The 14,418-nt window shown below is 34.9% G+C and overlaps 1 protein-coding gene across 27 annotated transcripts in view; it reads right to left on the reverse strand.

Moving 5' to 3' along the window:
* The window catches only part of LOC105472850 (gephyrin), a 737,491-nt gene that overhangs the window by 411,106 nt on the left and 311,967 nt on the right, over window positions 1–14,418 (reverse strand). For all 27 annotated transcript variants that reach the window (XM_071099297.1, XM_071099293.1, XM_071099295.1 and 24 more), the window contains exon 3: window positions 9,100–9,157. In XM_071099297.1, the coding sequence (XP_070955398.1) occupies window positions 9,100–9,157 (58 nt within the window). The remainder of the gene's footprint in view (window positions 1–9,099; window positions 9,158–14,418) is intronic.

Consider the following 14,418-nt stretch of genomic DNA (forward strand, 5'->3'; position numbering starts at 1 on the left):
TCCTTTTTGTGTTTATCTTATATGCCACAAAGCAGCTAAAATTACTTATTCTTATAGTAATATTTTCCTATGCATATAATTGAGTGGTTTGCAAACAGGGAGTTTTATTTCTTACTTTCTAATCTATGTGCTTTTAGCACATATTCTTGCCTTACTGTGCTACCTAGCATTTCTAGTACTATGTTGAATAAAAGTAGTGAGAGAAGATATTATTGCTTTGTTTCCAATTTTTGAAGGAAAACATTCTTTCACCATCTCTGTTATCTATAGGTTTTCTCTAGATGCTCTTAATCAAGTTAAGGTCCCATCTAGTCCTAGTTTGCTGAGAGTTCTTATTATGAATGGGTTTTGAATTTTATCAAAAGCTATTTTTGCATCAATTAATATGATCCTTTGATTTTTCATCTTCAGCTCATTGACATGGTAGATTAGATTTATTGTTTTTCTACTACTGAAGTAGTTTTCTGTATATTTCAAATAAATCTCAAATGGTCACGGCACTTAATTCTTTTTATACATTGTTGGATTTAATTGATAATACTTTATTGAGGATTTTAGTTTGTAAGAGATATTGGTTTTCCATTTTCTTTGTTTGCACTGTCTTTCTCTGTTTTTGGTACCGATGTTATACTAGACTTATGAAAAGTATGTCCTCATTTTTTATCTTTTGGAGGAGATTGAGTAAAATTGACAATAATTCTTTCTTAAATATTTGGTAGAATTCTCCAGCGAAACCAAAAAGAAAGTCCTGAGGCTTTCTTTTTCAGGAAATTTTTCATTATGAATTTAAGTTATTTAATGGCTTTTATACCATGTAGATTGTCCATTTCATTTTGGTTTTAGAAGTTTGTGATTTTCGAGGAATTGGTCCATTTCTGCCAAGTTGTACAATTTACGGTCATGAAGTTTTTAACATTATTACCTAATTATTCTTTTAATGAATAGAAGATCTGTAGTAATACTCCTTGTTTCATTCATGACATTGGTGATTGGGCCCTTTCTCCTTTATCTTTGCAATTTAGCAAGAGGTTTACCAATTTCTTTGAGCTTTATAAACAAGCAGATTTTATTTCACTGATTATTGTTTTCCTGTTTTCAATTTTATTTATTTCAATACTTAAATATATTTTGCTCTTCTTTTCTCCTAGTTTCTGGAGGAAAAAACTTAGATTACTGATTTGAGAACTTTCCTCTTCTCTTAATGTCTGCATTGCATATAATTTTTCCTCTCAGCCCTGCTTTCACTGCTTTCCAGATTTTTTGATGTTATATTTTCATTTTTCATTTGATTGTGCAAATTTTTAAAATTTCATTTGAGACGTCTTATTTGATTATTTACTAGAGTATATTTTAATTTCCTCTTGCATATATTAGAGCTTTTCCTGATATTTTTCTGTTTTTTTTTTTTCCTGGTTTGGTTCTATTATGGTCAGAGGACATATTCTGCACAATTTCAATTGTTAAGTACTGTTTTGGTTTATGACTAAGAATACGGTTTTCCAAGGTAAATGTTTCATGTGTCCTTGAAAAAAATGTGTGTTGTTTAATTTTAGGTGGAACATTCCGTATATTTCAGTTTTTAGCACACATACTTTTAAGATCGCTGCTTTCCTGGTAGATTGAGCCTTTCACAGTATGGGATGTCGTCTGTCTACAGAATTTTTCTTGTTCCGAAGTCTACTTGGTCTGATATTAATATAGTCACTAATGCTTTTTAAATTTTATTTATTTACTTATTTTTGAAATGGAGTCTCACTCTGTCACTTAGGCTGGAGTGCGGTGGTGCGATCTCGGCTCACTGCAACCTCCGCCTCCTGGGTTCAAGCAATTCTCCTGTCTCAGCCTCCCGAGTCGCAGGGACCACAGGCATGCGCCACCATGCCCAGCTAATTTCTGTACTTTTAGTAAGGACAGGTTTCACCATGTTGGCCAGGCTGGTCTAGAACTCCTGACCTCACGTGATCCACCCGCCTCCACCTCCGCAAAGGCTAGGATTACAGGTGTAAGCCACTGTGCCCAGTCCACTCCTGCTTTTTTTTTTTTTAATTTATTTTCACACATACATCTTTTGCCATCCTTCTGTATCCTATTGCTTACTACCTACTTATGTCATTGTTTTTGAAATTAGTTTCTTTAGAATGGCATTTATTGGATCATTTTAAAAAAATCTATTCTGTCAAAATCTGTCTTTTAATTGGCATATTTAGGTTATTTATATTTAAGGTAAGTATTAAGACCATAGGCCTTAAGTCTGCATTTTATTATTTATTTTCTGTTTTTGTCTTGTTTCTTTTTCCTGTTTTTATCTGCTTGCTTACTGTGAATCACTTACATACTTTTTAGAATTCTACCTTTATTTATAGCGTTTTGAGTATATTGCTTTGTATACTTTTCTTGGTGGTTGTTCTGAGTATTACAATATACATATATAACTTACCACAATCTATCAGTATTGACATTTTATCATTCCAAGTGCAATATAGAAATCTTACCTCCATTTAGGCAACTTTACCCTTCCACATTTTAAATATGATTGTGTTAAGTATGTACATATATGGAGTACCATATTATATAGTATTATAATTGTGATTTTAAAAATTATAAGAAAATACAATCTCTTGTATTGACCCATTCTGCTGTTCTCCCCTTTCTGAAGTTTCAGGCCTTTTTCTATTACTTCCTTTTTCCTTAAAGAATTTATTTATCCATTCTTTCAGAGTGGCTTTCTAGTGACAAATTCTTTTAGTTTTCTCGTTTGAGTATGTCCTTACTCATTCTTGAAGAATTCTTGAAGAATAACTTAATTGAATATGGCACTTGTAGTTGACAGTTCTTTTTTCCAGCACTTGAAAAATGTTGTGCCACTTCGGTCTGTTGCCCCTTGTGAGTTTTCTATATTGGTGATGGTATTTCTCAGTTCTATAATTTTCATTTGGTTCCTTTTATAATTTTTATTTATTTGGCAAGATTTTCTATTTTTTCATTTTTAAAGAGAATTCATAGTTGCTTGTTGAAGCATTTTTATAATAGGTGCTTTAAAATCTTTGTCAGATAATTTCAACACCTGAATCTTCTTTGTGTCAGTGTCAGTAGACTGTTCTTTTCTCACTCATGCTGTGATTTTCCTTGTTCTTGGTCTGATGACTGATATTTTTATTGTCACCTAGGACATCTGGTGTTTTATATTTGGAATTATTTAATCATTTTTAGCAGATGTCTCCCATGTTGCAATGTAACATGAGGGCCTTATGGACATGTATGTTCAGCTTCTGCAAGGTCTCACTGACACAACTCTGGCAAAAGTGAAGCACTGATTCACACTGTTTAATTGAGGACTGTAAGGTAGAAGTACAGCTCCCCTCTTGGCTCTGCTGAGATCTTTCTAGTGAAAGCTGACATTACCTTGCTCCGTTGTTGATACCAAGTAGGGGCGCATGCTAATACCAAGGGTGGGGGAGAGTAGATGGTTGACTCATATTGTGAGCAGAAGTACCAATAGCCCCACCTTGCTTAGTCTTGTTGATACAGCTGGGGGTAGAGGTTTGCCTGTCTGCCAGGCCTTCCTTACATGGGAAAGGAAAGGTGAAACAGTGGTGACTAGCTCTACTTTGTGCTGCCTTGTTAAGTCTCACAGCTACTGAATGGGGATGGCGGCTCAGCTTATCACTGGACTCCACTGATACTACCCTGCTGGGAAAAATGGAGCACAGTTTGTTTCCACCGGGCTGGTGACAGATCAACTTCTGCTTGGTTTCAACTTTAATATAGCCAGGAAATCAGAGTGACATCTGCTCTGCCGGGTGAAAGATGGAAGAATAGCTCCCTACTCAGCCCTGCTGCCACCACCAGGTGAGGGATTCAGAACTATGCCACTTACTTCTGTGGGATGGCAGGGGGTGATGTGGAGTATCAGCTGCCGGCTTGACTCAACTGAAACTATAAGAGAACTAAATAGTTTTCCCATTGGTGCTTAGCTGTAGTAGGGCAAATATTGCTGAAAAGCCATTCTTGCCTCTTAGGTGAGCCTTGTCCTGGTCTGTTGGCTAAACAGATAGGCTTTTGTAGGGGCATTTTTTGTTTGTGCCATCCGTTGGTGGTTCCAGGTTGAAGGCTTTCTTCAGTATCCTCTCCAGAATATACATGAGATAATAAGGAAACCCAAATAACTCACTGCATGTCATTTCTTAATTCCTGAGGTTCCCAGGTAGTCTGCCTTCTTCTTTCCATCTTTCAGAATCTTTCTTTTCTTTCTTTTTTTTTTTTTTTGAGACGTAGTCTCGCTTTGTTGCCCAGGCTGGAGTGCAGTGGTCCCATCTTGGCTCACTGCAAGCTCCGCCTCCCAGGTTCATGCCATTCTCCTGCCTCAGCCTCCCGAGTAGCTGGGACTACAGGTGCCCGCCACCATGCCCGGCTAATTTTTTTGTATTTTTAGTAGAGATGGGGTTTCACCATGTTATCCAGTGTGGTCTTGATCTCCTGACCTCGTGATCCGCCCGCCTCAGCCTCCCAAAGTGCTGGGATTACAAGCGTGAGCCACTGCACCTGGCCCAGAATCTTTCTATGTTTATTTTATAATGCCTAGGCATTTTTAGTAGTAACAAGAAGGATCTGGAAGGAATCAAGCTACTCCATCTTGGCTGGAACTGGAAGTCTCCTCAGCAGGAATACTTTTGAAAAACGACAGAGATATTATGATGTTATCTGGAGCAATCAATACATGAGCCAATAAAACAAAAAAGAAAAACACAGGACCTTTCCTACTATGCTAAAAAAGCACTATAATCAAAACCATACAGGCTGAGAAAAGAATAAATAGATTAATGGAACAGAAGTTCAGGAAAAGACAGACTTATGTATGTTTGTGTCCTAAATTGGAAAATTTAGTAATGAGGCAATTCAAACCAGTGGGGAAAAAAATCGGATTTTTCATTAAGAATTATCCCTCAGGACTTTTCCCATGGGCTGGAAAAACAAAGACACATTTTAAAAATATTGTATCAGTTTAGTCATCTCACATATAAATAAAACCTATACTAATATATGTTGCAGATAGATTAAAGAATATTTAAATATATCTATTTAAAATAAATGCATTCAAGATGGTAGTGTAAATCGGCATAACTACTTTAAAAAAGTGAGATTTCATTCAGGAAAGTTGAAGATACATGTTTCTTAATACCCAGGAATTCCACTCTTCAGTATACACTTCAGAGAAACCTATACATGAGTACCAGGATGCTCTTACAATAATGTTTATAGCATCACTTTTCATAATTGTCACAAATGGAAACAAGCTAAATATTCAACAGTAGGATGTCTCAGTGATCTGTGGTACATGGTGTATTTTACAATTAAACAAAGACGTTAGTTACAGTCAATAACATGAATGAATCCTACAAAAAGGGATAAAAAAGCAAGGCACAAAAAAACTGCATACAGTATGATTCAATTCATATGAAGTTCAAAGACAGCAAACATAAATTGTAATGTTTAGGGATGTGTATATAGGTGGTAAAACGGAACAAAAGCAAGGAATTAATAATGATAAAAATCATAATGTAGGCCAGGCGCGGTGGCTCATGCCTGTAATACCAGCACTTTGGGAGACCGAGACGGGTGAATCACTTGAGGTCAGGAGGTTCGAGACAAGCCTGGCCAACACAGCGAAACCCTGTCTCTACTAAAAATACAAAAATTAGCTGGGTGTGGTGGTGCATGCCTGTAATTCCAGCTACTCGGGAAGCTGAGGCAGGAGAATTGCTTGAACCTGGGAGGCAGAGGTTGTAGTGCACTGAGATCACGCCACTGCACTCAAGCCCGGTTGACAGAGACTCCGTATCAAAAAAAAAAAAAAAAAATCAGAATAGTGGTTACATCTAGGGTGAAAAAGGGACTTCTGATTAGGCCACGAATTTATTCACTCTTTATATGGCTAAGGGCTAAGAATTCATTCACTGTTTTGAAGTGATTTACTACAATCAATAAATATATGTTTAATTAAAAAAATTTATGAACTAGATAATTTCTGGTGCTAAAAAATTGTGAAAGATTCCCACATCTGCCAAAATGTGATTTATGTTTAATCAGTCATATTATTTTAATAGCAAAAATACATATGCATATTTATTTTATACATGGTATATACTATAGATAGTGTATCAAATTCAAACTCAATTGCTCTGTTTAGACAATTTAAGATTACTCAGATACTACACAACTGAATGAACATTACATCCGTATGCTTCACATTCCTTTCAGTCAAAAGAAAAATGATTATAATTGATTTTAGCTGAAAATGCTAATGTGCCATCAAATATTAGTGAAATGTTTTAGAAGAGTTTTTCTTTGAGTACTCTGAAAGCAAGATGAATTCCTCATTTTTTTTTTATGCCTCAAGCCTCAAACTCTCTGAAGTTATTTTAGATATAATACCAGTAATCGATGGAAAAATTATGTTACCTATCATCCATGAATCCTGCTTTTTTTTTTTAAAGGAATCTCCTGAGGGATAACTCTTACAACTCTAAAATAAAAAAAGCATGCACAATGAAAAAAACTGATTCCTTTAGGAAAAAAAATCACTTTTTAAAAATAGGCAACATTCCTGCTAATTAAACTAATTAAAGAATATATTAATACTCTGCCTTTAGGGTAAGTCTTCTTTAAGGCTGCATCTTCAACCCAATTTTAATAACTCATATAACTTTTCTGTGAGATTCCATTCACTGACTAGCATGTCCTCAATTAACTCTCTTGTATGAGGACAAACCTTAATATCAACTACTAGATTGTATTTCTCTTCTGAGTTCCAGGCTGATTTATCCAATGACTTATTGGATATTTGGTAATCTGAGAGGGACCTCAAACTCAGTAAGTCCAAAACATCCTTTTTCCTATTAGTAATATTCTGTCTCCAAAACATCCTTTTTAAGTTAACAGCAACACCATCTACTCAATTTCCCAAGCCAGAAATCTGAGTCAATCTTTCCATTTTCCCCTAAACATCCAATAAATTATCAAGTATTTTTGATTCTACTTTCTTAAATAATATTTTTCAAATCTTGTTTTCTTCTCTAGCCTCACTGTCAATGCTTAAGTTCAGGTTCTAATCATTTTGTGCCTACATTCCTGCAACTTGGTCTCCTTCCATCTAGGTAAAACCTCTTCTCTGCTAAAATCATTTTTCTTACTCATCATAGTAAGGCTTTAAAAAAGTACCAAAATGATTATGTTACTTTCTTCCTTAAAAATCACATAAAGGAATCCCATAATTTTCAGGATCAAAACCAAACTTCTTAACATGGGATAAAGGCCTGCTTCCAGCCCTTTATCTTACCAGTCTTTATTTATACCCTATAATCCGGTATCCTATTATTTCATGTTTATGCTTCTGTATAAAACTCCAATTTCCTGGGGGTTACCTCTTGGAAAGACTTTGCTGATTTACTTTTTCCAATGTCCAGGTGTCCCTCCTGTGTATTTCCATAAAACTCTTGGTTTACCTTCATCAGTTAACACATACTTTAATTGTATTATCAGAGAGGGTGCCTTTATAATACGTAATTTCAATTCAATATTCTTTACATAAATGTAGCTTAATTATTTATATATTTATTAATTGCTTAAAGTTTCTAGAGTTCAATTTTTGAGTCATTATAAAATGTATTTCAAGAAGTAATATCCTCATGCTTTTCCAACCCTTTAACAACACTTGATATTTTTAGAAGTCATTATTGAATGTCAAAAAAAATCTTTATTCATTTCAATTTCCTCATATGAAAAATGAGAGACCTGGATTAGACCTAAAGTTCCTCCTAGCTAAAATATTTTATGAGTTCACACAAAGTTGGAATAAATTTCTTGAAAAATTTTTTAAAGCTAGAATATTAATTACCACATTAATTTCTGATGTTGACCATACATTAGAACGCTTGGCATATTGAAGCTAATAGTGTATCATATAATGGATCAATGGGCTTACTCGATTTAAAAATAATGCAAACAAATTACAAGATTTTTTCTTTTTAAAAATGTCCCTTGAGGCCAGGTGCAGTGGCTCACCCTTAATCCCAGCACTTTGGGAGGCCGAGGTGGGTGGATCACCTGAGGTCAGGGGTTCAAGACAATCCTGGCCAACATGGCAAAAACCTGTCTCTACTAAAATAAAATTAAAAAAAAATATTAGCCGGGTGTGGTGGCACGTGCCTATAATTCAAGCTACTCAGGAGGCTGAGGCAGGATAATCACTTGAACCCAGGAGGTTGGAGGTTGCAGTGAGCTGAGATCATGCCACTGCACTGCAGCCTGGGTGACAGAGCGAGACTCTGTCTCAAAAAAAAAAAAAAAAAAGCCCCTTGAGTCATAGAATAATTATTTTGAATTGAATTTGAATTTACTGAAAGATTTGAATTTATTGAACTTGATATTGAAAAGTTTAATCAAATCAAGCTTAATGATTTGTTGAGATCTTTACATGTCATTGTTAACATTTAACCAGTATTGTTTATCCTTCATTATTACTATCCGATTATTCAATCTTGCTTTTGAAAAAAACAATACATTATGTTAGGAGATTAATATTCCATAAGACTTAGTAAAATGTTAGAGAGAGAAGAATGTCATAATGCTCTAATTTTTAAAGAGTAAGTCCATTTTTCATTACTGTAATGTAAATTTTCAATTGAAATTGGCATACTGTGTTTTCAAAGGAACCCAGAAAAATATGTACTAAAAGACAGATATTATTTAAAAGTGGTGAAGACTTATAGGGAAAAGAAATTGCAACAAGATAAAAAGATAACCCATTATGCACACCAATGCTTATATACAGTGTTTTCATATGTAGATTTTTAATGAACTGCACAGGAAAGGGTTCCTTTTTGATTCTCCTAATATTTTAGTCAGAAATTCATTGCAAATAGCAGATAAGTCTGATGGTGATTATCTGATATATATAAATTTTTAATTCAACAACGATAACTTAGAATTAAATAATATTCTAACATAGCCAAAGATCAACGGCATAAAGAAAAAGCAATTCTTCCCCACCCCTCATCAAGATGCTAAGTCTTTGTAGAGGTGAAAAACGCCATACTATACCTTGATTTCTTCTATTTCGTCTGGTACTATCTTGTATGCTGATATAGTCCCACCCAACCTGAAATTAGAAGAAGAAAATATTCTCAAAACCAGCAATAGTGTTTTAAAAGTATAAAAGATTTCTGCCATTACCATCAGAATGCTACCAATAACTCTCAGTATTCACCCCAACAACCATGGAGGAAAAACAAACATTTTATGCATACATTTTCCATGTATTAGTTTAAAAGAGGTAGATAATGAATGACTACCAAAAGAGAAAATATTGTTGATTTTTACCCATAACTAAACTCCTCTTATTGATGACTTTAATAATGCTGAAACTGTCACTTTTACTGCTGTATTCTGTCACAGCTAACATGCATCAGGAACTGACAGCAAACATGTTTGACTTTTTTAAGAAAGAAATCATAGCTTTTTACTTTTTATAGTAGCTTTAGGTTTACAGAAAAATAGAGCAGAAGAGCATTCACATATTCCCGCCCTCCCTTCTCCATGACTTTGTTTCCCTTGTTATTAACATCTTGCATTAGTGTGGTACATGTGCTACAACTGGTGAATGAACATTGATTTTGCTCCTTTTTTCAAGTAATTTGAACCGGGAGTCAGAGAGATGTGTGTGCCCAGCACTGTCCAAGGGGAAGAGATGAAAATTTGGGAGTTACAGATAATTTAATCCTTAAAGACAGTGATGCCATTATATGTCATATTCACCTGTTTGAAATATTTTTTAGAAAGCAACTAAGCTTCATATAAGATCATGTGCTAGGTATGTATCATATATTATCTAATTTAATCCTTGCAATTCTCTCTATTATAAAAATGGGGAAATTGAGACAGGAACATTCAGTAATTTTTCTTAAGCAACTGAAGGAACTAGCAAATGAATGAGTTGAGATGTACAAAAGTGTAAAATATACACCAGATTTTGAATACTTAGTATGAAAAACAGAATAATTTTAATATATTGACTACATGTTAAAATAACATTTTAGACATATTGGGTTAAATATATTATTAAAGTTAATTTCATCTGTTTCTTTTCACTTTTTAAAATGTGGCTACTTAGAAACTTTAAAATTACATACAGGGTTGTGGCTCCTATTACATCTCTATCAGGTACTCTAGGCTAATACACTCCAAATTACCTAACTGCCTTTGTTCTAATTCAGTGCTTACCAAGGAACCTTCTGATTACTTATCTAAGCTTGTAAGCACCTCAGTAAGAAAAAAAGGAGTATCATACGTAAGAGACTTATGTATTATGGACCCTTTAGGATATCTCCTCTCCCAAATGTAAAATAATAAATACCATTCTGGTTTCCATTAAAAAAAAAATTCCAACCAAATGATTTGTATTAAATATGCATTAAAACTCTTTAATATTTATTACCACTTATTCTTACTAAAGAAACTAGTGTTCAAATCTTTTTTTTTTTTTTTTTTGAGACAGAGTCTTACTATGTCACCAGGCTGGAGTGCAGCGGCATGATCTCGGCTCACTGCAACCCCGCCTCCCAGGTTCAAGCGATTCTCCTGCCTCAGCCTCCCGAGTAGCCGGGATTACAGGCACGCGCCACCACGCCAGCTAATTTTTGTATTTTTAGTAGAGACAGGGTTTCACCATGTTGGCCAGGATGGTCTTAATCTCCTGACCTCGTGATGCCCCCGCCTCAGCCTCCCAAAGTGCGTATCCAAATCTTGATTTGAGAATTATTTCTTACACTTAAAATACCATGATTAAATGGTGGAAACACAAATGAATTTTAACTTAATTCACTTCATATGAGGTATACCAGTAATGTAACAAACAAGATCATAGTAAGATAGCTATAAGATCAAGTGGCTAAATAATGGAGGAAACTTGGAGGAATTCCATATTATGCTGAACATAGAAATGAGAAAGAAGATGAAAGCTGAGGTAAAAACGAGAAAAAATCCCAGAATATAGAAACAATCTAGAAAAAAACTAATAGAAACAAGTGAGACATATACATTATTAAAAATACCTGTTCACTAATAAACCTACTTCAGCCCATCATTTCTTTCCATTACCTGACTATAACCAAAATAAGGAAAACTTTACCAACTAGTAGTTTTTACCTTTGAACTGATTTCTGAAAATGACATTTCTATTTTCATGACTTCATTAAACACAGATAGTTTAATATGCTATCAGTATTGCACAGTTACTGCACTGAGGCCTAGATAATAACTCACTCCAAATTTTATGTTCTTTCTATTATATTACAGTGTCCTTCTCATTGTTGAAGAAAGAATTCACTCTGGCGTAAAATATAGCTCTATTTTACTCTAGTCAATATATAAAAATAGTATTACATTGGCAGTGATAGTGGTAGTAATAGTTGAAATACTACACATAAAAATATATATATATATATACTTTTTTTTTTTTTTTGAGACAGAGTCTTGCTCTGTTGCCCAGGGTGGAGTGCAGTGGTGCGATCTCAGCTCACTGCAACCTCCGCCTCCTGGGTTCAAGCGATTCTCCTGCCTCAGTCTCCTGAGTAGTTGGGACTACAGGCACATGCCACCACACCTGACTAATTTTTATATTTTTAGTAGAGACGAGGTTTCACCATGTTGATCAAGATGGTCTCATCTCCTGACCTCGTGACCCACCTGCCTTGGCCTCCCAAAGTGCTGGGATTACAGGCAGGAGCCATCACGTCCAGCTGCATTTTGACCATTTTAAAGTGTGCAATTCAGTGGCATTAAATACATTCACAGTATTGTATATCATTACTATTTCCAAAACGTTTGCATCACTCAAAACAGAAACTGTAAACATTAAGCAGTAATTCTTCATTTACCTCCCACCCCAGCTCCTGGTAACCTCTAATCTACTTTCTGTTTCTGCGAATTTGCCTGTTCTAGACACGTGACGCAAGTAGAATCATTCAACATTTGTCCTATTGTGTCTGGCTTATATCATTAAGCATAATGTTTTCAAAATTCTTTCATGTTGTAACATGTAGCAGAACTTTATTCCCTTTTATGGCTGAATAATACTTCATTACATATGCACACTACATTTTATTTATCCATTCAGCTGTTAATGGATGCTTGGATTGTTTCCATCTTTTGGCTATTGTGAATGATGTTATGATGAATACGGGCATATAAGTGTCTGTTTGAGTCCCTCTTTTTAAGTTTTTGGGGAATATACCTAGGAGGTAGAGTTGCTTTGTCATTCTGTCTAGCTTTCTGAGAAACCACCAAGTTGTTTTTCACAGTGGCTGTATTATATATTCCTATGAGCAATATATGATGGTCCAATTTCCACATCCTTGTCAAAGTTGTTATATTCATTAAATGGCCATCCTAGTGGGTGTGAAGTAGCCTCTCATTGTGGCTTGAATTTGCATTTCTCTAATGACTAGTGATGCTGAGGATCTTTTTATCTTTTACTGGCCATTTGTGTTATCTTTGGATAACAAGTCCTCTACCCATTTAAAATTTGTTTTTTTTGTAGTTGTTGAGTTGTTCAAGTTCTTTACATATTCTGAATTTTAAACCCTTATCAGATATATGGTTTTAAAATATTTCTCCCATTCTATAGGTTGTCTTTTCACTTTCTTGATAATGTTGTTTGATGCACAAAACTTAAATTCTGACGAAGTCTACTTCATCTATTTTTTTCTTTTGTTGCTCATGTTATTGGTGTCATATATACAAATCCACTGCCAAACCCAAGGCAATAAAGATTTATCCCTGTTTTCTTCAAAGAGTTTTATGGTTTTAGCTCTTGTATTTAGGTCATTAATCCATTTAGAGTTCATTTTTCTATATGGTGTGAGGTATGGTTTCAAGTTATTTATTTTCCATGTTAAAATTTGGTTGTTGAGGAAATTTCCTTTCTCAAAGCTATGGTCACAGCTTTGACTTGGCACCCTTGTCGAAATTCAATTGGCCACAGATGCATGGGTTCATTTCTATATCTTCAGTTGTATTCCATTGGTCTATAGGTCTTTATGTCAATACCAGGCTGTCTTGATTAGTCTAAGCTTTGAAGCTGGGAAGTGTGAGTGTGCCAATATTGTCCTTTTTCAAAACTGTCTTGACTACTTGGGACACCTTGAAATTTTAGGGACTTCATAGAAATTTTAGGTTTGGCTTTTCCATTTCTGAAAAAAAAAATGACTACTAGAATATTGATAGGAACTATATTGAGTCTGTAGATAACTTTGGGTAGTAGACATTTTAAAAATATTAACTTGGTCAGGCATGGTGGCTCATGCCTGTAATCCCAGCACTTTGGGAGGTCGAGGCGGACAGATCACGAGGACAGGAGATAGAGACCATCCTGGCTAACAGGGTGAAAACTGTGTCTCTACTAAAAATACAAAAAATTAGCTGGGTGTGGTGGCGGGCACCTGTAGTCCCAGCTACTCGGGAGGCTGAGGCAGGAGAATGGTGTGAACCCCGGAGGCAGAGTTTCAGTGAGCCAAGATGGCGTGACTGCACTCCAGCCTGGGCAACAGAGCCAGACTCCGTCTCAAAAAACAAAAAAAATCAACTCTTTCATTCCATAAACATGAGATACTTTTCCACTTATTTAGGTCTTCTTTAATTTCCTTCAGCAATATTTTGTAATTTTCAATGTCTTTCACCTCCTTGGTTAAATTTATTTCAAGGGATTTTCAGATGCTATTTTAAATGGAATAGTTTTTATTTCCAGTTTGGATTTATTGCTGGTATATAGAAACACAAATGATTTTTGTGTACTCAGCTTGTATCCTGCAACTTTGCTGAACTCATTTATTGGCTCTAGTAGCTTTCTTGTGATAAAAAACGTTTTATATGTAGCAGCATGTTATCTGTGAACAGACATAGTTTTACTTCTTCCTTTCCAATATAGATGCCTTTTTTTCTTTGTCTGCCTGTTCTGACTAGAACCTGCAGTACAATGGTGAACAGCAATAGTGAAAACAAGAATATCTGCCTTGTTCCTGATATAAGGAGAAAACCTTTTTCTCATCACTGAGTATAATGATGTTAGCTGTGGGCTTTTCATAGATGCCTACTTATCATGTTAAGGAAATTCCCTTCTTTTCTTGGTGTTCTACATGTTTTTACCATAGAAGTGTGTTGTTGGATTTTTGTTAAGTTTTTTGTTTGTCAAATAAGATGATCATGTTTTTTTGTTTTCATTCATTCTATTAACATAGTATATTACAGTAATTGATTTTCTTATGTTGAACCACTCTTGCATTCCTGGTATATTCCTAATTGGTCATAGTATATAATCCTTTTAATATGCTGTTGCATTCCGTTTGCTAGTGTTTTCGCATCTAT

Source organism: Macaca nemestrina, chromosome 7 (assembly GCF_043159975.1).
Source record: "Macaca nemestrina isolate mMacNem1 chromosome 7, mMacNem.hap1, whole genome shotgun sequence".
NCBI lineage: Eukaryota > Metazoa > Chordata > Mammalia > Primates > Cercopithecidae > Macaca > Macaca nemestrina.